This window comes from Aulonocara sp. 'chitande type north' Nkhata Bay, linkage group LG11 (genome assembly GCF_057382095.1).
Source record: "Aulonocara sp. 'chitande type north' Nkhata Bay isolate Kocher_YH1m ecotype deep benthic linkage group LG11, A_spYH_male_GT1.1, whole genome shotgun sequence".
NCBI lineage: Eukaryota > Metazoa > Chordata > Actinopteri > Cichliformes > Cichlidae > Aulonocara > Aulonocara sp. 'chitande type north' Nkhata Bay.
Genome location: NC_141354.1, coordinates 33,089,315 through 33,114,885, shown reverse-complemented (window position 1 = coordinate 33,114,885; position 25,571 = coordinate 33,089,315). Strand labels below are relative to the sequence as shown.

General features: G+C 39.0%; 1 protein-coding gene across 1 annotated transcript; it reads right to left on the bottom strand.

The window, feature by feature from the left end:
- Positions 1-4,625: 4,625 nt before the first annotated feature.
- LOC147319539 (cortexin-3) lies at positions 4,626-13,564 on the bottom strand. Its single transcript, XM_086312227.1, has 2 exons — positions 13,306-13,564; positions 4,626-8,243 (listed from the first exon to the last, which is right to left on the bottom strand). Exon 2 carries the CDS (start codon positions 8,164-8,166, stop codon positions 7,915-7,917), a length of 252 nt encoding a protein of 83 aa, XP_086168353.1. The 5' UTR covers positions 8,167-8,243; positions 13,306-13,564; the 3' UTR covers positions 4,626-7,914.
- Positions 13,565-25,571: the final 12,007 nt, after the last annotated feature.

Sequence of the window (25,571 nt, the reverse complement as noted above, 5' to 3'; positions counted from 1 at the left end):
TTCAACAACATGTAAGCAGAGGTTGCACAGGCTGTCTTGGCTGATTTCCATTCACTACACTGGCATCATAGTGTTAATACTGTCTCTCTATATCTAATACAGTATTTGGTTGGTATAAAGGTTGAGTTCGGTGACTGAATCTAAGCATCATCAGCTAAAATGCAAATTCATCTGCACTAAACTGGATGTAACCCAATTGTGGCTATGGACACCTCAGCCACTGGGCACCAGTCCAACTCAGCTCTTGATTGTAATTTCATCTTAGTACAAAAAGCGAACCTGTTTATCCTGCACTCAACTTATACTAAAGAATATTTTCATAAAGGTTTACAGTAACTCTGATGGTTATGCAGGGTGTTTTACAATATCAAAAACACGACTTCACGTCATATTCAGATCTAATATTCATTTAAAAATTAAGGGCATTACATGTAAACTTGGAATTTCCATTTTATCAAACATCCTTACTTTTGTATAAACTTTTTTTCCCCCTCCTGTCCTGTCTTTCTTATATTTTTCTCCATCGCTGAGTGTTATCGCTCATTCTTTTCTCTCCCCTGAAAATACAGCATCTGTACCTCTAGCTAGCAGACACACTGTGTGGCAAACTGCACGCAAAGAGTTTGTATATTTGCTGATATTTGTTGAGGTGACAGAAACGTTGCATGTAAAATTATCTGCCACACAAAAAACTAAAAAAAAAATACTCCCTGTACACTCGCTCCCCTTCTGTAGCGCTTGGTAAATGTTGAACTCTCTTGATCACAACTTATGGGCATCTGCACCAAAAACGTCCTTACAGATTGACCCGGCCCACTTTAACCCCTGAATGTAGTGCTATAACAAGCCCCAGTGATGGATACACCAATAAGATTGTCTTTTATGTATTACCTCAAATACATTAAACCTAAAGTACTAAGCCTGTTCTGAAAACTAAAGGAGCTTAGAGTGGAGACATTTGGGTTAAAATGCAGGGAGAAAAAGTAAAAAGTTGTCAGAAAAATAAATACTTAAAGTATAGATACCTGAAAAAATCCACTTAAGTGCAGTAACAAAGTATTTGTACTTTGTTGTTTCCCACCTTTGGTCAAATCATATATTAAAGTACACTTAGTATGTGTGTGAGAATAGCCAGGTAAAGTGAATTCATAGCTAACAACAGTTTATCCTGTGGCTTGTGAAATCTATTAGAGAAGCATCCTTGTCTTTCAGTAGCAACAGATGAGAACAATGTCCGGTTATCTGCTGCATGTGAGAAAGGACAAATCTGAAATTACAATACTTACATGTCAGCATTTAGCATTTCTACACCATAGGAGCACTGTTAAAATGGCTTTTCTGGGCTATTTTCTTGCAATTTAGTGTGGTAATCGCTCTGCAAACAGCTGCTCTTGTTACTGCTAGGGCACCTCTGCCCCTTTTATTTTTCAAGAGAAGAGTCTCACAGAGGGAACAAACAGGCATATTTAAATGAGAATGCTATTCCTTAAAGGTTTATTCACTGGAAGTCAGAGCCAAGCAAGTGGCAATTTTATCAAACACCAATTGGGAACCTGCTAAATCGGCTAAAGACTAAACGGCCAGTGTTACGTGTTAAAACTTGCAGTTCCCCCAGTGGCCACTTGAGGTAGGCTCCAAAAGAAAGACAATGCTCATAGACCCCATACTAAAAGGTTTAACTTCAGCTCTGAAACTGACATGTTTCCAGCCTGGTACAAAATACAGTTTTGGTTGTTATGAATAATTTTCCTAATCACCCTTTTCAAGTTTAAAGTTAGGGCATGGCTACTTTTATAAACAGATGGCAGCTGTCACTGTCTTCAAGGCCTCACTTTCACTAACTGAGAAAACCACTCTTTATAACATTCATGGTTTTGGTACCTTTGGATCATTTCAATGGACATACAGGACTCTTTGCAGTCCTGGGAAAATGTTCTACGTACGGTAAGTTGCAGCCAGGTCAATCACTTAATTAATTGGTTATCAGCAAGAAGATATTTTAGCAGCTTGTTTGACACACGGCCATCATCTTCCTAGAAGGGGCCATCTCAGAAAATTCACCCCAAGGTCAGACCATGCTTAGAGAAATTGCAAAAGACCCCAAGAACTACACCTCAGACTCCACAGCAATCTCGTGACAGTGCAATGAGAAAAAGGTTGAACAAATATGGCTTGTTTGGAAGTGCCAGGACAGGCCTCTTGGTATGGTAGCATGACTTAAGTTTGTAAAGTTGGATCTGAACAAATCACAAGACTTTTGGAATGATGTCCTTTGCACAGCACCACGTCTGGTGAAAAACAAGCATGGGTGATAATTTGGGTTTATTCTGCCGTCACAGGAGTTGAAGGAGTCAGCCATGAACTGTAGTTTACCAGTGTATGCTACAGTCAAATGTGAGGCCATTTATCAATTAAAGCTTATCCCAAACACACCAAAAACATTTACAACAGAATAGCCGAAAAAAGAATCAAGGTGTCACAATGATCCAGTCAGAGTCAAACTGACTGAAAAGCATCGACCTTCAGAGAGCTGTGCATAAATGAAACCTCGATGAACTGAACTGACGTTGTAAAGACGAATGCACCAAAGTTTATCCATAACAATGCAGAAGATTAATACATACCTACAGAAAATGATTACTTTAGTTTATTGCTGCTAAAAGTAATTCTATGAGCTTCTGAATCGTTGGGTGAACTTGGTTATTCACAAGGTTGTCTGTCAAAACTTTATCCTTCGGACTCCACCCTCTGGTCCAAATATACCTTTGGGGCTTTAAAAGTCCAGAAACCAATGTGTGACATCATGGTGGCTCACCCAAAATTGCCTTTTCAACTTAAAAATGTCAAAGCTTTGCTTGGAAATGGGAGATATTCTATTAAATTGTTTTATCATTTTTGTTTTTTTGTGCTTTTGTTCCCTTTGCCGTGTTTCTTTTATTCAGTGCTGTAACTAATGATAGCTTTCATTAGTTAGCTTCATGCAGAATAACTGATGACGCATTAAAGAGTGACAAGTTGACAATTCAGTCTCATCAGGCTGACATAAGAGGCTAATATGTGCCTGAAATGGATCCTCTTTGCCATCAGTGCTCCCTGATCTCACACACTATTTGTCAATGAGATAGGCGACAGACTATTGTAAAGGTCACAAGCTCTTGAGAAGAAAAGGAATCACAGCAAAATCAATTATGTGGTATCACTCCTCCATGGCCTTATGTCCTCTTGCACCGCTACTTCCATTCACATGGGAACAATTCCTTCCAACCTGTTTAGAGACCATTAAATTAACTGGAGGCTGAATAGTGAAATGGGGCGTTTGGGGAGGGAATGAATTCAGCATAAGGCATCTAAGCGTGCAGAGCAGATAATTAAAATAATTCAATTATCAGTGGCTTTCTTTAATATGAGTCATGTTGCATAAAGCATGACTGTAATATTGATCCATAATGGCTCATGTTCCCTGCCACTGCTCCCACTCGCTGTGTATGGGTGTGTTTCGATTTGATTTTAATCCTTGTTTGGTACGAGCTAATGAGATTTCAGAGATAGAAAATGAAGGCTTTCATTCCAAAATAATATGTTTCTATTTTGGCTATGGTTTGAAATGATCAAAATGTCAGCTCACTTGGGCGATGCTAATAACTGTTTTGGGATAAGCAGAGGTTTTAAAAAGGCTAATATCTTTGGTAGAAGGCAAGACTCTGTAATTTACCAATGATGGCTCTTACATCCCTGTTTCCTGCATCCCTGCAATCTTCACTTCTTTGAGCTTCTTGTATAACAAACTGATTTCCCTCTCTTTCCAGCATGCATTGTACAAGAGAAGTGTTGTCTAAGCAAATGACGCATGCTTAGTTCTGCCTTCTCGTTAGCAGCTGCAATCAGCCAAAGGTGGCATCCATATCACTGTTATGTATTTTAACACAAGCAAACTGTGAAAAGGCTACAATAAAGACGTAGGTTGCCTCTTACATAATAATCCAAAAAGCACAGACTGCACATTTCAGCTCAGTGCGATCAGCTCCCGTTTAAAATTCTGATCCGCTTCAGCTCTGCTGCCCTCCCTTTAAAGAAAAAAAAAAAAGACTGTGGATGTGTCATATCAACAGAATTAATAACGAACACAACAGATGTAGAAAGTTATATTTACTTGCAAACAAAATCATACCCCAATCTGTCCATGTCTTGCTTCAGTGTGAGGAATGATGCAGGTTTTTCAAGGTGGTTTGCAGATGATTGCAGTGTTGGTGTCAGAGAGAAGATTGTTATTCTGCGAGGCATTCTGGAGGGTCTCGGCTCAAAGAGCAGCCTGCGCCTGGAGCCTGGAGACTACTCTGTGTGTGTGTGTGTGTCTGCATGCGTGTAGTGAGACAAAGTGTCTGGGTTCACAGAAAACCAATCGAGACACCTGCCAGCTACCACTGCCAGCTGCTGATAAAACGGGGAAAAGAATGTGTTTGGCCTCCAGCACATTTGCCTGCCTTTGAAAGGGCAGGAAAGGTTGGACGAATGGTTACCTCACCCATTTTTATTTGTAATGTTTTTGTCTGTTCTTAACACCTGACACCTTTTCTGGCCAGAAAATGAACCCGAAGAAATAAAACACATTAAAAAGGCAGTTGTGCACTGTGATCACTTTTATTACAAAAAGGACGTCAGCTCTTGGCGAAAAACAGATCGAAACAAAAGGCTCCAGTACAGACAGGAAATAGCTGCTTGAGTAACTGACCCACAGCTACAACATCAGGATTAAAGCACTTCACAATTTATCATGCACGGAGAAGACACTCTGCAGGACGTACATGCGGTGGAAAAAAGGGAGGGACAAAAAAAACCAAAAACACGCTACCTCAGCACAACATTGCAACATTTGCATTAGGTAGGAAAAGGCCACAGCAGATCACAAGAACGTCACATGTTGTCAAAAGGGTCACAGTTCACTTGCTGTCCCGGGCGGGAACATGACAGACCAGTAGCACAGCAAAATGTGTCATAGCTACACTGGCCCATAGTGCAAAACATGTTTGCTTTACAGTAAAGGCTGTAAAATTGTGAGATGCCTACAATATTGCCTTTTCTTTCTAGCAACATAAAATGGAAAATGGGGTTTTCTAGCATGTGTTGTCAAATGTCAACGTATGATCTTTTAATGAATGTCGTCAAAATGTGACCGTAAAGAAAAAAAAGATGGAAAATATGAAGTAAGCTTAGTAATAATCTAAAGGTTAAAAATGATCCTTCAGGACGAGTTTTTGCTTCAGTCTTCATTCTGTATTTAGCAGTGATTCATTGTGAAATGAAGATAACATAAAAGAAAATCTAAAGACTTAGGATTTAGAAATTAAAAAAACAAAACAAAAATGTATACATGTTAATATTTTTTTTATGCGTGACATTGTTTGTGCAAAGTTTTTTTCAGATTGACCCACCCATTGAGGAGGTGATCATGACATACATATATATATACACACACACATAAACTACGATCATTATAGTGAGCTGTATAGTGCTGACACCAATGCAGAATTGTTAAAGTCTATAGTTCCTCAATTATCCACGTGAGACTGACTCCAAAATTTCGCCAGTTTCTTTAGACTCATGTGTTAAAATACTCAGCTTTACAAAAGCATGTTTACAGCCTCATACAAAAATGATTTTGGTCTCCATGTTAAATGTACATCCACTAAATAACTACTGTTTAAATTGCATTAAGGCACTCACAGGAATAGCCATAGCTTGAGTGAGCTATGGTGTGTGTTTATACTGTTGGTGCCTTTTGGAGCATTTTTAATGAAGCTATTCTGACAAATATGGCTTTTTATGAACATATCGATATAAACAGGCAGTCTTAAAAAGTCTGTGCTCCAGTTTTGGGTAATATTTAGGTAGTATTTTGTTTATATCTGCTAGTACTATTTAGCAAGTACTGCATCTGTGGGATATACACTACTAAACAAGCCTTACTAAAAATGGTGATGGCCATAATGCCAGATGTCAGCGTGCTGGAAATGGAGGTTTATAAACTAATGGTTATGGTCACAGCAGCTACCTGCCTACATTTTATCATATACAGTCCATGGCAGGGGTAGGCAACTCCAGGCCTCAAGTGCAGGTGTCCTGTGCGTTTTAGATATCACTCTCGTTGAGGAGGTAATTTAGCAATTGAAATCAGCTGTGTTGGATCAAGGACACATCTAAAACCTGCAGCACACCGGCACTTGAGGCCTGGAGTTGCCTATCCCTGGTCAATGGGGACCACACCGCAACTGAATATGAAACTAACTCTAAAACAATAACTAATAAAAAAGAAACTTTACAGTCATGTGATGTTGATGCAGGTTAACTGAAAACAATGGGCCTAAAAAAGGATTATAGGCAAATCAAAATCTTACAGCCTTTATTGTGAAACTGATATGTTTTGTGCTGTGAAACAATGCAGAAATGACACATTCTGAAGTAATACTTGGTTGGAAATAGATCAGGGAGTGCTCTATATATCTATATATCTTTTTTTAAAACTTTAACAGGTTGTATGACATCTCTGTGAAGTGCAAAGACACCGTGGCATCAGCATCTCCAGTGTCTCAGCTACCTACAATACTGTAAACAATCTACACTATAAGGCGCACAGTTGAAAAGTTGCCCAACAAAAGAGCCACAACATCAGTTCATAAAGGGTCTGATGTGAAAATGCATCGTCATCATCTTCATCATCAACACTCTGCAGATCTGGCATACCAACTGTCAATATACCAACTGCAGGCAGTAAAATGCTGTTTAAGTTTATTTAAATGGGCACGACATGCACGAAAAAACAAAAAAACTACATCAAAAAACAGAAATATGAACCCATCTTCTTTCTTTTTCACGTCAATCTTTTTTCAAATTAGGCACACGGTACAGCACAGTAAACTTTTTTTTCTTCAATACCTCTTTTGGTTTTTGACATCTAAAGACGTGGACACTGAAGGCCCCTCCATGACTAAAAGGACAAATAGGGCTTTTTTGTTTCTTTTTTTTAATCGCAAACACAGAACAGTTAGTCGCTCGCTGCTGGCATTTATCTGTCCAAACCTAAACATTAAAGGGAGCTTTCCGCTGCAGTTTCCTCCTTTGTGATTATTAAACCTGCTTTGTGACCTCTGTATCAGTCTTTTTTTATGGCCTTTCCTTTCTGTGATGACACTAGAAACTATCACAGGATATCCTATACAACATAAGGCATTAAATTCCACTTCGCATGAATCATATCGCTCATAAATAGTCTTTGTGACCTTTCATCTCTGTGCATAAATAAGAAAAAACACACATACAAATGAAAGCGCTAAAAAACCTTAACTATTCACTCTGCAAATACTTGTTCACTGTTTTAAACACTGATTGTCTACATTATCAATAGAAATCTAAGGATGTAAGTAAACATGATAGGATGTAAACACTGTTAGTATCCAACTGGCTTGGATCTCAGAAGATATTTGACCCTGTATGACACGAGAAAACAGTCCCACACATGAGATGGTGGAGGAGCGAGGTAGTCCACAAGAGACTTAATGGAAGGGGAAAGGAGCTATGGGTGAACCTTAATTGGCTCTGGTGTGTCGCTCGGACTTGAGGGCCGCGTTAGCTTGTGGTTTGATTAATAATCTTCATAGTGTAGTTCAGGCTCTCTTGCTGTGGTTGAGAATTGCTTTGAATTGGCAGGGAGAAGCTGTAGAACTCTGGTTTGCACTCAATATAATCGTGTCAAATTTATTTTCAGTCTTAAATTTTAGAAGATTTCTTTGAAAGCTTTTGTTTTCCTGGCAGTCTTTTGTTTGGCAAAGTGCATCAAATCAGTCTATTTGTGTAATTTTTTTTCTTTATATATAGAGAGATAAATATATGCGTATATAATTTTTGCACCCTTAGTGGTCCTCACACGATGCGGTAATCAAATGTGTCCTTTTCAGTATGGTCTGTCCAGTTGGATGAGGGCATACTGCGATATGGGTCTAGTAGGATGCGGAAACAGCGTACGATGAGCAGGGCCAGGAAGATGAAGAGCAGCAGCACGAAGACAAAGGCAGCCTTCTGCTCAAGCGTCAGGTAGGAAGGCACGTGATGGCCACCACCCGACGAGGACAGCGTGCTGCTGAAGAGGCCCTCAGCCATCCTGGGCACATCCATGCTTGATCGTCTCTGCTCCAGCTCTTTGTCGGTTGCTTAAAGACTTTTGAGGGGAAGATGGACTCAGTGGAAAAGACCTGTGTGAAAATCCAGATAGATGCATTATAGATCATGTCTTCTGTGATTTGGCAGGTGAATGAGTAAACCAATAATTTTAAATTCTCAAAACTCAATTTGGCAAAAAAGTCTGCTCTGTGAATAAAGAAGGCCCAGAGGACTCCTTTGGCAATGAAATTCACGAGGGAGCTTTAGTTATACAACATTTAATGGAAGCAATACCGCTCTGAAGGTAGAAATGTCACTGGCTTCATTAAACCACAGCTTATTATTACTGAATTTCTAACCTTGCCTCCCGTGAATTGTGTTCATATGCAACCAACCTGCATCAGCAAATTAGATTCTGTGGAAACGTTTATTTTAAATATTGTCATGCATGAGCAAAAATGAGTTTCTCCTCAGACAAGGTTACATGAATGAAACATGAATTCAAATAGGTTTACGGCTGCCCGATGAAGGATGGATTACCAACACACAAAGCAGAGAGCTGCTACAGACCCCCAGAAGTGCAGGGGGACAGAAATGTGCATGAAAAGGGCACATTTAATAGAAATGAAATTTTAAAACGCATTTGTATGACAAAATGTTTAACATCTGTTATGCTCAAGGCATTATTTCATATTGCTTCAGCACATCATTTTAATTGAGATATTTTAGATCTAGTTTAGTTCTTACACAGTGTATATCTCTGAACTTTACATCATACACATTAGGCAAATGGGTATGATGAATTACTATAATTAAGAAATCTGCATATATCTTCGTACCTCGATTCTATATATTCTAACGCATATGATCTTATGCAAGTGTTCCTGAGCTGAAAAACAAATCCTAAACTCTCTTCTTGATAAAGTTTCCTAAAAATTACAGCGCCTAGCACATTTACAAAAATGCTGAGCCCCTTTTTTTAATGAAACTATACACAGGAAATTATTAAAGATTAACATCTTCAGTAAAAACTAAAGCCATAAAAATTGAGAGACCAACACACTGCTGGGGCTTTTTTATTTGGTGGGATTTGATGTCAATAAAAAGTGCACTATAACACCAGCCTTAGCCTTTAATCCAGTTACCAGACAGCAAACCTGAACCCAAACCTGAGACTTACAGAAAAAAGACCCTAAAATAAAATAAGTCCCCCTGTACTGAGCCAACTTCCACATAGGATAGTGCTGGCTTCATTTAAGGAGTGTATTAAATTAGTAAGGGTCCTTAGGGTCAATTAGATTACACTAAATCAGGAAACTCATGGGGAATTCTGTAATGCAGTATGTGAGTTGATATGCTATTTCAATGTCATGTATGAGCTTAGAGCAAAAGACGCTGGGGAATGACTTCATTTCAATCCATAGTGGTTAGGTCATGTTTTTTCATTATGTTCAGTTATTCAAAAAAATATCTCCAGAAAGGCTTATTGCTGTGTGGATCATTTGTTCTAACAAAAAAGAGCATAATACAATGAATTTGGAGGCAGTTGGGTTGTCGGTTCTATAGAGACAGCTGCAGGTAAATGAATCAATTCCTAAACAGCCAGCGGGACTGTTCATCGTTTGATGTTTTTCCTCCTGCTGAGCAAACACTCGAGTTATTATTCCAAACCAGTTTGAAAATTATTATTTTCTTCACACCACAGGAAAGCTACAGAGGGAATATATTTTTTAAACCTTGAGATTGCTCAGATATCACAAGGTTGTTTTTCTCAAAACGCGTTTTTGTATATAATTTTCGTAGCTTAGCAAATTATTAATTTGCTTAATTACCACATTTGGCATAGCTATACAACTCCACCATATTAGCTGGAGTGATGTCCAACTGTAACCCAAAGCCACCTGTTGTATGTGTGTGGTTGTTCTATTTAAATAATTATTAAAAGGCCGGAGACACTGATTGGAGGAACATCTGTAAATCCTTACAGTTTTTCCCTTCTTTTTTTGGCTTACGTATCGTATTATCACACAGTTAACATTTCTTGTGGGTCCTGACCATCAGATTACACAGAACACCAAATTATTTGGCATGAAGTGGGAGAAACATACTTTAGAGTTGTCTATCTCAGTGGTTTTTTCAATCATTTTGTGTCCGAGACACACCAAAGACAAGCCAAAGTTTCAACGGACACCTGTGAAAAACAGCATATCTGATATCTGGCATGTCAGTTTGTCATTTGATTGTAATGTCAGATAACCTATTGATCATCTGGACCTATTAATGTTGCTTTGCAATAAGCGCCAATACCTTTCAGCTTGCCTCAATCACCTTATCAGATATTTTCACACAGCCCATTAAATGGGCTTGGTTTAGATCCAGACTCTGTTGAAGAAGGCCAAGTTTTCCTCTTCAGCTTGCTTGGCAACATTAACAAATCCCTCCCGACAAATGACTTTGAAATCCCCAAACCAGCTGCAGAAACAACATAGAAAGCAATGTGTGTTTGGCCTAAATGTGGACCACATATGCAGTTTTCTTAGGGCCACATTTGAGACACGACTGCTGCAATGAAGCCATGTGTCAATAACCCACGTCAAACATGGCTACTAACATTTTGGGCCACAACTGACACACACAACACAAACACAATCAAGATTAGGCAAAAAAAAATTTGTTGATTTTTCCCCGTCATCTTTGCCCTCAGTGGTGAGGTCATCAGTAAAACCCCAGTGGTTGTACTGGTGGTTAGTTGAAATTTCCACACACATAAATTTTGTTGTCCTCTTAGCTAACGGTCAACTGACAGATTTGGACTTGAGCAGACATGACAAGAGGTTCTTCAATGTTTTTTCAGTCCCTTTGTACTGGAATATATGCCTATAAAATATAATATAGTATGATTAAAATTCAGATACATTTAAAATAAATGTAAATGTAATGTAACAAGAGCCTTGTCGGATGATTCAGGACATACTGATGAGAAGCGAGCTAGTGGAACAAGGTATACCAGTTAGATCCGGGTTGCGTAAAGTGGGCCTGCCGTTACTCGTTTACGGAAAAACTTTGGCTCCTCCCAGACATTTTCCCATCTATTAGATTTATTATCTGATTTGCAATGTTCTCTGAGAAATGTTTGCATAACCCAAAGTCTAATCCTTTTTGGTTCTGTCCTTCAGTTATGCTTCTGTAAGTGCGACAAGCCGTCACACACACTGACAATCACATTGGGAGGAGTGCTGAATGTGTTATGAGACAACTCAAAGTGACAAGACGGGCAGAAGAGCTGTCTCTTTCTGCCTAAAAGAAAAAAAATATGTTAGCAACTCTCAGGAGAGACCCAGAGAGAGCAAAGCCTTCAGCCATGCCTCGCTGATCAGCAGCCTGTAATCCATCACACTTAAAACTCAAAAATGATATTTCACAGCAGCGATTCATTGCCCTCACAGTAAAAAATGATAAGGAACATAGCTGTTTTTCTTTGTCTGCTGGTTTACTGTCAAATCATAATCTCACCGTCTTGTCCTGCAATGACACAGTGAGGTTACAGGGTATTAGCACTTTGGGCCGGAAACCACTTTGATATTTGTTACAAGGTTATGTAATAGACTTCAAAGACTCCAAACATTTACATCATCAGCAGCTCCATGACTAAGCACTCGGAGTTTGGAGCTTTTCTTGACAGTATCTAACAGGGATACGCTAAACATTTAAGCTGCTAGTGACAACTTTAGAAGGAGCTTTTCATTTTAAAATGAAACGTTAGGTCACATATCGGTCTGTGCTTTGCTCATCAGCAGCTGAATTTCAGAAAAAAGCAAATTGCCTCTGTAGCCCTGAAATTGCCAGTAGATGACAGCGATACAAATACACAGTGTCGAATTTTAGAAGCTATGTAAGGGCGCAATTTTTATTTTCTTTAGTTCAACTGTACAAAATCAGCTGCAGTTGCTGTGGTGAGGAAAAGATATGAAAGCGTGCCAAACGCTGAGAGTAAAATTGACAAGGAAGTGAGTGTGACGAGGATATCGAGCCAAATTTAGAAATGATTCCAGTGATGTTGAAGTGTTGATGTAACCTGCAGGCTCTGCATGTCTGTGTTGTGATTATGACTAATAGAGAATGAAAACAACATCAGTGGAGGTCAAATTAAGCAGTTAAGGAGAATTCTTCAATATGTTTTGAATCATTTCACAGTATAAATGTGCTTTACAATAAATTAACTGCAGAAATTACACTATGATGGCCATTTATGAGTAAAATATACACAATTTCGCCATAATATACATTTTGCATATGTTTCCATTTTAATGCATTATTTTTAAAATTTATTTATTTATATGTCTTTCAATGTCGTGGACTTTTTCTCTACAGACACGGTTCATGAATGCAACAGATAAAAGGTTTAAAATCTTTATAAAGCCTGCACACACACACACACACACACACACACACACACACACACACACACACACACACACACACACACAGCATTTATTTAAACATATATGCTGAAGAAGATTAATTGAAGAAATCAAATTCTTCAGCTGGCCTAATTTTTTTTTTTAAGTTACATACTTTGTGTAAATAAATGTAAGCAAAGAGGAACCACTGCAAAATTAATTATACATGTGAGTGCAGGTGGATGCAAAATTAAACATGTAATATGCAAAAGAGTGGTGTTATGAATAAGAGTCCTCATACTGAGATATTCTTATTCATATCGACCAATTCATCCAAATCCTTGTAATGCAACTGTAATCAAAGGTAGACACACCCGCAGATTCAACGCAGGAATGCTTAACAATCCAGCGCGTAATGATGAACCGCCATTTAAATGCAACATATAGGCTATTCGGTCTGAAACTGCCCCTGTTGTTTCAATAAAACGGCTCAAAATTGCCCGCTTTCTTGAACCCATTATTCCTATGAGCCTCAGCTGGACTCCTCGCTGCACACGTGGATGGATCAAAATGTGTCCAAATACCATTTCTTTCGCCTCTGGTACGTCTGCCTGCACCTGTCACACCTTTACAGCCCGAAGATCAAAGCACAAAATAAACGCATTTCTTTTTTAAAAGGCTTCATATCGAAGAGGATTGTGGTCAGATGGAGCATCAGCCGTAGGTGCGAGCGACCGAGTCTGTAAACACTAACCTGTTGTTATCAGGGGAGCTCGGGAATCTCCGTCAGCGGCAGGTCTCCATTCCGCTAGATCCGACGATTCTCTTTGCAGGTCTTTCACCGAAACAACAAAAACGACGAACAGACGCGTCCTTGCAGACTGCAGGGCTCCTCACTACATGACAGAAAAAGCCTGTCAGAGCTTCTTTCTTCTGTCTTTGCTGACTGAGCCGAGCAGACCTCACCCTCTGCTGCTCGATTTTCTCTCCTCTTCTGCTCTTGACGCGCCGCTTATCCCTGCAGACACACAGGCAGGAATGTAGTGGTACCCAGTCGCTACTGGCAACCTGTTGCCATAGCAATCTTCCAGGTAGGCTATATATTGCAAGCGGATGAGGGAAAGGTGTGGCCCTCATACAATACATGCAAACTGAGTCATAAACACACATATAACACATATTTAAAGGTAATTCGAAAATTAAATAATAATAATAAAAAAGTGATAGCGTCTGAGAGACTTTAACTCAAAGGTGAGAAGAATATAAAATCACCCTTGGGATATTTTAAAATGCATGTTGTTACATTAGTATTTGATCTTTGTCGCACACTTTATTGTAAAACTGCTGTGTATTCGTCAAAAGAATAAACAGTAAACTTGGAGTGTGAGCTTGGCTTTGGGCAGTGTACAGGTGGGAAATTAAGATGTGATGACATTTAAAGCAGAAAACATTCCTTTTATAGAGACAAGCTCTGGAGTCTTCACTGCCACACAGTGACAAACACGAATCCCCGCAGAGATTTGGGAAGACAGGACGTGCCACGTCATTAGATTAATATGTTTTAGTTTGTCACACACTTTACTCTAAAACAGCAGAGTAGTCATCTAAAAATAAAGAGTAAACTTCATGAATGGAGTGCAAGCTTGGCTGTGGGCAGTATACAGGTGGGAAATTAAGATGTGATGACATCTAAAGCAGAAAACTTTTCTTATGAGGCAGCTAAGTCTCCAGAGACTTAGCTGCCTCATAGTGACAAACACGAATCCCCTCAGAGATGTGGAAAAACGTGACGGACCGTGAAGGGTCACAGAGTGACTGTGCAGAGCAGCAGTTTGGGGAAATCTCAGGTTATATAATGTCCTGCTCAAATGAGTGTCCAACAGCTGTACTGCATCTCCATCTGGTGGCCTTGATTGAAGACTGCAGGTGTAAGAAAAACCACTGAAACTCCATATCAGTAATGAACTGTTTTCTACCTTTTCACAGTTTATGAGGGAAGATGTTTTTTCATCGTTTTGTCCTTTTTACTAGGAGCATCAGCTTACCAGAAATACCATCTCTGCCACATTCTAAAAGGGTATAACAGGGGTCTAACATTAACTAGGAATATATCTGTCATATAAAGGTAGAACAAAGACACTGTTAACTTTTTGAAAAACAAACATCTCTAAAGCTCAGCAAGTAAAAAATTCTATGCTTTGAATAAATAAATAAGGGGTTGCCACAGCAGGTAGCTTTTATAGAAGGTAGCTTTACATTAGATGCTCTACTTAATGCAACCCTGCAGGCTGGGCTCAAACTAGTGACCTTTCACTTGCCAAAACGATGTGTAAATTATTATACTAATGACATGCATGTGTATTTAATTTTTTTTGGCTTGTGTTTTCTGTATTTTAAATTTTTTTGCAGTTTTGAACCTCCATAGATTGTAGGAGTTTATCTGTCAGACTATTTCATAGCCGTGAGCTTGCCAGACTACTCAGAATTTAAAAGTATTAGTGGATTTTGTTACTCCAGGACAAAGACCGACAAGGAACTTGCAGTGTTTTCCAGTTGTTGTGCAAAGCTGAACTAATGGTCTCCTGGCTGTACTCTCACACTTAGTGTACCAATGAGATTAATGTTGAACTCTCGGCTTCTTGGTATTTTCCAAAATGTCAGCCGTTAAATCCATAATTATTCAAATGAGAGCTGGCTGAGAATCAAATACATCTTGCGTTAAACCTTAAAATTCCTTATTTCATGAATATTTTATCTAATTATGAAAAGTTTGGAAGGAAGTGTAAAAGTTTGCTTCACTGTGGTTGAAATATTAGTGTGAACAATACAACTAGAAAGAGCTGTTAATCATCTATAGTCACACTCTATAAAAATAAATTCACTATCTATTTATTAAAGCCCATGCTAGATTGGTTGGCCTCCAGATCTTGACATCTTTTTTTTAATAACTACATCAATGAGTAAAAGCAATAATAATGCCTTTCGGACTTTCTAAATGAAACTTTAGAAATCCTTTTAATAATCTCACAGAAAAGTGTTTCATAACTGAATTTATTCTTTTTGCACAGGAAAAAAAAAGAGTCTACAGTCAAAGTAGTTCACAAAAAACACATGAATTTAAAAATGCTTTCCACTCACCCAGTGGAAAACTACATATGTATAACAGATTGTACAAAACACAGTTATGAAAGCCAGGACAGGGAGCTGCTAATTGGATAGCTAGGTCAGAGAAGACAGCTGATTGGCTCTTATGCTGCTGTGTCAGTCTCTCAGCCCTCAGTGATTAAAGCAACTGTCAAGATACAGTTATAGCAAATGTATCTGCCTTATGTCTGCACCAACTCTGACTAAAGGAGGAAAAAACAGGAATACTCTCATTGTCCTATTATGTAACCAAATCCGTGACATATTTCCTTACTGAGTTGAAGGTTGAAGGTTGTTGGGTGCCAGTGTAGCCCATTAGTGTCTATTAAAACAACACTCCCCCCCCCCCAAAAAAAAAAAAATCACATTTATTTCCAAATTACAATAAGTATACAGTATATAGTAGCTGGTCTGACATGCTTCAATTTACCTTTATACTACAGCATTTCTCTCTTCCACACTGTGTGTCTTCCTCCCCTCACCCCAACTGGTCATGGCAGATGGCCGCCCCTGAGCCTGGTCCGGAGGAGGTTTCTTCCTGTTAAAAAGGAGTTTTCCTTCCCACTATCACCAAAGCGCCTGCTCATAAGGGTCGTCTGATTGCTGGGATTTTCTGTTTTCTCTGCATTATTGTAGGGTCTTTACCTTACAATATAAAGCAGCTTGAGACAACTTTGATTTGATGCAACATAAATAAAATTGAATTAAAATGAATTGAATGTTCTTTAATTAGTAAACGTTTATTCTTGTAAAGTTGATAAAACTTTACATGTAATTTTGCTTAAAATGTGTTTGATGCTGTAAATTAGTTAGAAATAAATGTTATTTCCAGCAGACTGCTGTCAACACAAACTAAAACCTACACATTATGCAACCCGGTGCTCAAAGCAAACAGCAGCATGCTAAAATGCACCAGATATGACTGTGTTAACATCTTTCAACTAGAGTAAGATTTAACATATTCACCACTTCAAATAATTCCTTGTACTTTAGGATTTTTTTAATTCTTAAGTCACTGAGATTCATCACTGAGGAACCACGAATGTCTGTACAAAACTGTCATTCTGGTGCAGCTTGGATGACAGAGTAAACATTGGTTTTTATAAAACATCAGTGCTAATGGACTAAGAATCAAATAAAGTTTTTAATTGATATAAATGTGATAAGTGACACAGTGACAACTAGGAATTCAATATCCTGTGGCTGTCTCATCACATTTGACCTCTGACCTCTCCTTCAGTGTCACTACATTGGCCAAAGTAATAATAATGCTATATAGAAACATTTAAAACTATTCTTATTGCCATTGTTTGTATTTACAACATATAGGCATATAGGGGATGTATATGTATATAATATAGGATTTTTTTGGCCAATGTTATTTACATTACAGTAACAGATTATAACCAATTAATTACAAAACAATTTGAATACCTGTACAATGTTCCTTAATATGATTCAAGAATTATTATTTTCTTTGGGAAAAACTTTTTTTTTCCAGTTTCTATATCATAGAACAAAAACAAGAATAAAAAAAAGAACAAAGAAAACTGAATTTATTACATTGTGTATCACTGTGGATTTCAGGAGGAAACCTTTGCTGATCCTTGGGAGTTACATAGTCGGCACATAAAGTTTTCTGTCCTAGGTGAATTTCTGTCCCTTATCATTTTTCACAGAGGGAAGGTCATCTCATCTTGGAAATCTGTGGAGTGTTCTCCCTGCTACCCTTTTGTTTACTGAAAGCAAGCAAGCAAGCAAGCAAGCAAGCAAACAAACAAACAAACAAACAAACAAACAAACATGTTGCAGAAGAGCTGTGTCAGACCTTGTAAGTTTGAAACTTACTTGGGCAAGCAATCGGCTTGATAGATGTGAAGCTGCTACTGATCTGCCAATAAAAGCTACAGTGGGTACACGATCAGCTGCAGGAGGCAGTGAATGCTAATGTGTAACTCTCAGCTGATTGCTCCTGCATAATAAGCTTAAAAGACATAAATATTTATCTATAACCTCTTTCGCCCTTACATACTGTGTGGGTTCATTTTGACCACCACCAACCTGTGATTCTAGGGATTTCTGCACATGTGAAACTGTATATGACATGTCTGTATGTATGTTTTATGGGACACTGGTGACAGAGTTCGGGAGGGACCTTTGCACTGTTACAAGAAAAATCGGTATTTACATCACATTTGCCCAGGTTCCCACAGAGACAGGGACCTGCTGATATTTCAAGAGTTATGGGGCACTCTCCAAAGAGTATAAGAGTGAAACAGCACAGGAATGAGCACATATGATACATATAGAGCGTGTCTTGACACAGTCATTCTAAACTGACCGTGGATATGAAATTGATAAAGTGTTTGTAGCATATAAAATATAGTGATGCATAGTTAAAGTGTGACTTGCAGCTACAAGTATTTTGATTGGTCGGCAAAACTAGAAATGCAGTGAATAAATACAAGTGCATTGCATAAGCATCTGCAACAAATTAGAATGAATTTATTCTGAGTAAAGTGAGATTAAAAAAATTAGATCAAAAGGAAAAACAAAGCAGGTTTTTCTACAACTGGTTGCAACAATAATGATGTTTTGTGTTTTACGTGTAAATATGTGTTGAGTTAATATTGATAATGCTAAATGGTAGTTATGAGGCTGTATTTTATGATGCGAAGTAAGGACATTAATACTTGTAATGGTTAGAATGGTTAAAAAAAGACATGGCTATATATGATTTTTTTTTGTCATTTTGTTTGACAGAAAAGAGATAAGCTGATATTTAGGCTGAGAACAAGAAACCAATTGGTGTCCAACTCAGGCCGAGAGGCAGAGTCAGACCTAAACAGAGAGATGAGTGAATGCTTTGGATTATATAGAAAGACAGCTTATGGTTTAGGCTCAGGCATAGAGACAGCAGGTTTTATATTGATACATGGGCTCACGTCCAAGCTAACATGTTTAGGTTTTTTGGGTTGAGTAGAATAGACTGTTGAAGATCTAAGTTTCATGTTTAGGCTTAGACTGGGAGGCAGATTTTAAGCTTATGCCCAGACAACTTTTTTCTGAGAAAAAAAAGACTCAGGGTCAAACAGTGCTGCAGCAGCAAGTGCAATGCTTCCCAAGGGAGTTGGCTACTGGAAGACAAGGAACCTTAACAACCAGAAAACCAACAGATTGGGGGTACTGGAGGAGAAACTGGGAGAAAGAAGGAAGTTTGGCTGTCTGGAGGCAAAGGGATAACTAGCTGTTGGAAAGCCAGCTGATGTGTATTTTAAAAAGAAGCTTCTTAAAAGAGAAACAGATATGCTGGTTGACAGAGGAGAAGAGAGTTAATGACTAGTGAGCACAGTGGCTGGCTAATGAGAAAGGGGAGGTTGTGTAACCAGCTTGCCAAGCAGAGCAGTTGATGGACTCTGGGGGTGGGTGACCGGCAGAGCATCTGAGCTCCTACACAGAAGAAAATATGCCCCAGGACTCAAAAAGGAAAAGGCTGGGACAGCGATGGGACCAGGACGGTTGAACTGATGTGAACTGTGTGAAATGACAAGCAGAGAGTCAACAAATGAATCCTGCTGATACTGAAAGTGGATCTGTGACTCATTTGAAATCGAAAGTAGATTTTATTTATACCATAAAATCTCCCCAGTGCTCCCACAGTGTTCTGACCTTAGTGTCAATATAATGCTTGGGGTTTTTAAACGAATGAAAAAAAATGCATTATGATACGTTTTGGGGGGTTTTTATACTTCAAAAAAATCAAAACTATTTTACACAGTTTGAATTTGAAGTAAAAAGATAAGGTTCAATAACAAACATATATTTTCAGTTCAAATTCAAGTACAAGGAAAGTCTACACACTTTCTTTTCACCCACCACAAACATTTTTTCCTAGAAAAGATAAAACGAGGCAGATTTCAACCACAGAAAGAACAAAAGGATTACCAAATTATCCGAGCATCTGAGTAAAGATGCTTCAGTTTAAGGTTATTTGCTCAGTAAGTATTAGTCAAACCCATTTGCAGTAGTCCCAGTGCATAAGAGTGGCAAATAGCGGTTCCTTAAGCTCAGAGAAATATGACTGGCACATCTAATCTTTGTCAGTAGTGTTTAAAGTAGTAAAATTTTTGTTTGCTGCTTTAAATGTAAGGTGATTGTAGAATGACGCTTCCCTGTGCTCAGAATAAAAGTATTAATCTTTTTATTCCCCTGCCAGGTGTCTTTCATGTTGCTTGTTTGAATGAGTTCTTACACAGAGCTAATCTTAAAAAGCACTAATAAATTATCATTTTCTCCTACAAAAGCAACACATCGTATTTTGTCTTTAGTGGAAGACACACTAATGTTGTCAAGGGCTTTTGAAAAGTCTCGAAACTGAAGCAAGTGAAGTAAAAACAAACACAAAAGTAGTCCCGGGACAGTGAACGCTAAATAGGGATGGCGAATAACTGAAGCAGAAGAAAAACTTTTGATGTCAAGTTTCTGCAGGAATGACTCTCATCTAAAAGCTTTCTTTTATGTCAAGTTTTCTAGAAGGGAAAAGTCATTTGACCACATCACTTAGATTCCAATAATTTGCATTTGAAAAGGTATGCTCAACACTCAAAGACAGTTTGCATTCTGCTCGAGTGCTCTTGACTCTAGGGAACACTCAGGAGTTTGGTGTGTGGACTGATGAGACAACTTTTTGGAGCCCCTGGTCTTGCCCCGTCCCCACAGACGCCTTTCATGTTGTCTGCTTTGCAACATAGAGTTCTCAAATTAAATTCCTAATGAGGCAAGTGTGAGAAAACACGCAACCATACACTTTACAAACTTTCCTAATGCTGCAGCTCCTTGAGACTTGCCTGCATGCAAACTCGTCTGCAAGTCTGCCATCAACTGTACTAAAAGCAGAGCTCAAGACTTTATTGATTTCCTTGCTCCTTTCTACACTTTTCCTATGATGGGCTACTTTGCTTGACACCTCTTCTCCCTCAGAGGCTCATCGTCATTGCTACCGTATAAACTAAGTGGCACATCTCCCCTCCAGCATTAATTAATAGCTTTGTGCTTCTTTCAGCTCATCTATTCTCTCAGACTAATTGCTAGCAGAAGCATCTTCGCTAATCCAATTTGGAGCCCTGAGTAATCTCCGGGAGCATCTCAGGCATTATTGAGTATTTGTGGGAACCTGCAGTCCTAATGGTTACTGTCTGTGCATTTCATTTATCTGATCTCAGCGAAGGATAGCCACTTTTTTTTGTGCACTTGCTTATCCCTACTTACAGCTGCAGCCTTACAGTGCACCATACTGACAGAATGGACTTGCTCTGTATGAGGTCTTTTTTTCCTCTCGGCATGTGTGTTATTGACAGCACTGGCCTTTTGATAAGACATTCTTTCTCTTCAGCTTGCAGTGCTCTCTCTGAAAACCTGAAAAATACAGCATTTCTAGCATTAGGCCTGCAAAACATAATAAAATTTCAGTGCCATAGAGTAATTACTGCAAGCAAATGGAATCACTGTTGTGAAATTAGGCAAGCTCAATCTTCTGCCAGCAGTACTGTTAGTGCTAATTTTGGTGTTATCAGCAAGATCCACAGCAAAAGCCCTGTGGAAGCTGAAGTCTTTTCAACAGTGGTCACAGCAAAAACATTAGCGCCAATATAAACGAGATAATGATATATTTGCGTTTTTCATTTCATTAATTTGCACATTTGAAAGGGTAATTATTAAACTACACAAACACATGCAACACAGCTTCCTACCACTCCTCTGCTTTAAAAAAATGTTAGTGGATGTTAGTGGAGCCATGACAATAAAGAAACAATGAGAGTATTGTGTAGATCCCCAAGCCCTGTTGAGGCACAGACATGGGACCTCTAAGGCATCCAAGGTGTTGGGATCTGATGACAGAGGGGTGCAGTCTAGGCTGGTTCTGGTTCTGATCCCCTGGACTAGGATTGTTGTATTCTTCAAGTAATTCTCGTGTGTGTGAAGTACATTACCCAGCTGGGGGAGGCTGTTGCTGTCAGGAAATAACATTTTCTGTGAGGGGGGTTGACTAATGCTTATGTTGGTGAAAGCCCTCGATTTTTCAGAGCCAAACAGTGCATTGTACCAAGACGATCAGTGTTCACTTCACCCGTCACCTGTGGCTCAATGTTAGAAAAAGTAATTTACATTTGTAACATGCTTTGGGAAAACAGCATTCCAAATTTTAAAGAATAGCTCCCTTAAATGTGGCAAACAGGTCCATTCTGTACTGAAAACAAGGAAAAAATACTCTTCTCACACTTAGGATGTGCTCTTTGTGATGATACTTAATGAAGACTTCCTGCACTACCCAGCAGTGGCCACAGGGTGTCAGTATGTAGCTATGGATGTGCTAAAGTACAAACAACCTCCAACCTCTCATCTGTCAACTGAGACATCCTGTGTGTTTTAGGAATTATTGGCTGTGGTTAAACACTGTTTGGATGGGAGTCTGGGGGCCGGCAGTACAGACCTGATAGTACACCCTGATGAGTTTTGGCTAGCTGGACAAATGTTTAATTTACTAAAGTGACGGTCTGGATGAATTGTGGGCACTTCACTGACAGGATACGACAGAAAATCAAGCGTATACCGTATCTCATGTTGTTAGAGCCTGATTCCGCACACATATTTGTCTATCTACCTTTGTGAGGACTGACACAATATATTCCCTAGCTTTAACCAGTCCTCAGCTTGAACCCAAAAGACAAGTCTAAACCTTCAAACAGATCTTTGTAGGTATGTGACAAGGTGTGGATTGACTAAAGAAATCCCCATCACACATAAGCACTTACACAGACGCTCACAAAGCCCATGTATTCTCTGACTTCTGCTCTTATCACTAGAAATCCTGCCTGCAGTTAAACTCATAAAATGGCTCGATGCTTTTGTCTTCATTTATCGTTTATTGTGCAAATGGAAAGAGGCCAGGAAACCCTTTGAAAGCCTGCGATCTTTCCATGGCCACTTGGAAGCTAATTATTTGGATTAACTAACCTTCTGATTGCTGCAACAAGGTTTTGTTGTGTCGCGTCATTTGAATTAATGAGGCAAGTTGATTAGAAACCTGAACTGATAGAACTGTTGTGAGAAAGGGTTGATTCCCTCGCTGCAGAGTGATAAATATGCCTCATTTCCTGTCATTGTCTAATGTTGGCAGGATGGCTCACTCCTATTTGATTTCAGTGGTTTGCCAGAATCAGAGGACGTCGTGTTGGTGATATAGTTACGGGAAGTATTAGCACAAACTTGTGTGTAAAGAAAGAGTGAGTCTGAATGATGCTGTACAGTCCTGTCAACCGGGCCCAGGACTTTAACTTTTGAACTGCTGTGACATTCAAATTAACATAATTGATTTAATATCAGTCTGGTCAGAAAGTGCATAATCAGAGTTTGAAAACTCCACGAAAGATTTTTCTTGCTAGACATGCTGGCAAATAATTCCTGACTTTAGCAAATGGGTAAACAGTCCTAGAAATGAGAACACTTGGCGATCTGCCCGAAATGGTCTTGAAAAATGATCTCATTACAATACTCATTTCTAATGAGCTGGAATTTGTCTATTAGTGGTGCAGTATAATCTAAACACGCCTGACTGTGAACAAGAAGCTCCCACAATCACATTTCAAGGCTCCAGTATAGATTTGCAGTGAACATCTTCATTTGGCATTTCACTAATATTTTACCAAAAGTCATATAGCCTGGGGTTCAGTTGGGATGCAAATTAGTTTTTAGTTTTTAATACATCATCTACAGTTTCATGACCAAGAAGTGCACAGTTGTGACTGTTAAATCCACCCGTAGACAAACATATACAGTAAAAGTACTAATTAATTGCTTGTATTGTAGTTCCAGCTGCAGAGGGTAAACATGCTGAGCTATGAGCAGATGTGTTTCTGCTGCTTCCTCACAGCAGGAGATTATCCCGTGATTCTTACCCCATTGGACTAAAACGATGGTCCTCCAGTCCATTCATACATGATTTATCTTCATATCCAACCTAATGTTTCTCTTTTACTGTATATAAATAAAATGTACTTATCAGTGATTCTTGAAATGGAGGAGCAGCTTGTTAATGGGGTACAACATTGATGGGATGGCAATGGACAGCTTTGTGAAAGTACACCCAGGTAACCCTAAAGCAGGGATTGGATTTACATCTACCAAAACAAAACTATGAAGGCCTATGTCAGTCTTGGCTTCACTACAGCGGACGAGACCACAGACTCATGTGTGACTCATGGAGACACAACAAGTGGCTCATTATTATAAATATGATTATTTTTGGTAAAGACATTATATTAATAATAGTCAAAGACTTGAAAATTATTTTATTTATGAAAGGGAGGGCTACAAATTCCTCACCGCTCATCCCATAGAGCTCATGCTTTAGCTGTCTAGGTAATAAATTCACAGTTCTGCTTCACTGGAACTGCTTTGACGGTGAAAAACAAAACAAAACAAAACAAAAATGAAAACACCAAACTATTGACAGACGAGTGGTCAAGTGGTGCAGATCTCCATCAGAAGTGGGTAGAGGCCACAGCAGAGACCAAAAAAACCCAACAACAACAACAATAAAAGGGCATATGTCCTCCACCTGGTGAGTCCAAAATTAAAAGTACAGTGATTTGACAGAAAATTTGACTCATTTGTCACAGTTTACAGCATGAAGTAATTTTAGCTAACAGTTTAGCAAACAATAGCCTGCTTACAAGCCCAGCAGATGGTCAATTTGCACATATTTTCAGTCATGTTTTCTGAGTAACAGAAATTCAATATTTCATCTTGTTTCGGTTCTCCTCTGTTGGTAACTAACTATTGAGTACACCTGGCTCTTTAATTACTTAATGTTCCACTTTCTTTCCCAGCTCCTCACCAACTCTGTTATTTGCAGGTGGGCAGGTGACAGTTTATCAAAGCTCTGCGGTGAAACAGACGCAGAAAGCAGCGAAATGGCAGCATGTTGTTAATTTGTTGCAAAACAGTATGTTAAAAGGCTAAGGAATAGAAAAAAATTGTCTTTTTACATGTACAACCAAATTATGGGTGTTCCACGCCAACAGTGCAGGAATAAAATATAAGTAGTAAGACAACAGGAATAAATAATAAACATGAGAAATATATACAATCAAGAGAAAGGCACACATTGGAGAACAAAGTGTAGTGGAAAGGACTTGGTCTGAGTATAGAGTCTGTGTGTGAGTGGTCTGAGTGATGAGGGTAACTCAGACCATTGCTCAGATTGGTGAGGTGGGTGGGCAGGGGAAGGTGTGGGGGGATAGTGTTTGTTAACAGTCCAAATGGCCCAGGGGAAAAAGCTGTTCTGGAGTCTGGAGGTGTGGGACTTGATTGACCTGAGGCACCGACCAGAGGACAGCAGGTCAAACAGGTGGTGGGCGGGGTGCAGGGGGTCAAACCGCTGGTTTTTCTGAGACAGGAGGATCTGCCGATGGCCTCCAGGGTGGCAGAGGGCAGCCAATGATTTTATGGGTGGTGTTAATTACCCTCTGTAGTGGCCCCTGCAGTAGGACAGCCTAGAAATGACAGCAAATAGTATTTGCTGTCATTTCTGTGTGTGGGTTTATCAGACTAAAGCCTTTTAAGGTGTATATGTGCTTATTTGTTTGAATTTTAATACTGATCAATCAAGCTTTATCTTCTCAGACAAAAGGAAGCCAGTGTGGGTTCATCAAGGTTGCAGTCTTGCTTCAATACGTGACACACTTTTCTTTTCAAGAGGAATGCCGTGTCTGGAACCATAAAAGCCTCACATAAAAAAGAGAAAACAGCTGCCAATCCTATACGATAATAAAGCAAAGAGAGAACAAGAGCGCTGCATGTGTTAAACACACACTA

Excerpts from the sequence above, each read along its gene's own strand:
- LOC147319539 (XM_086312227.1), bottom strand. The coding sequence starts at position 8,166 with ATGGATGTGCCCAGGATGGCTGAGGGCCTCTTCAGCAGCACGCTGTCC.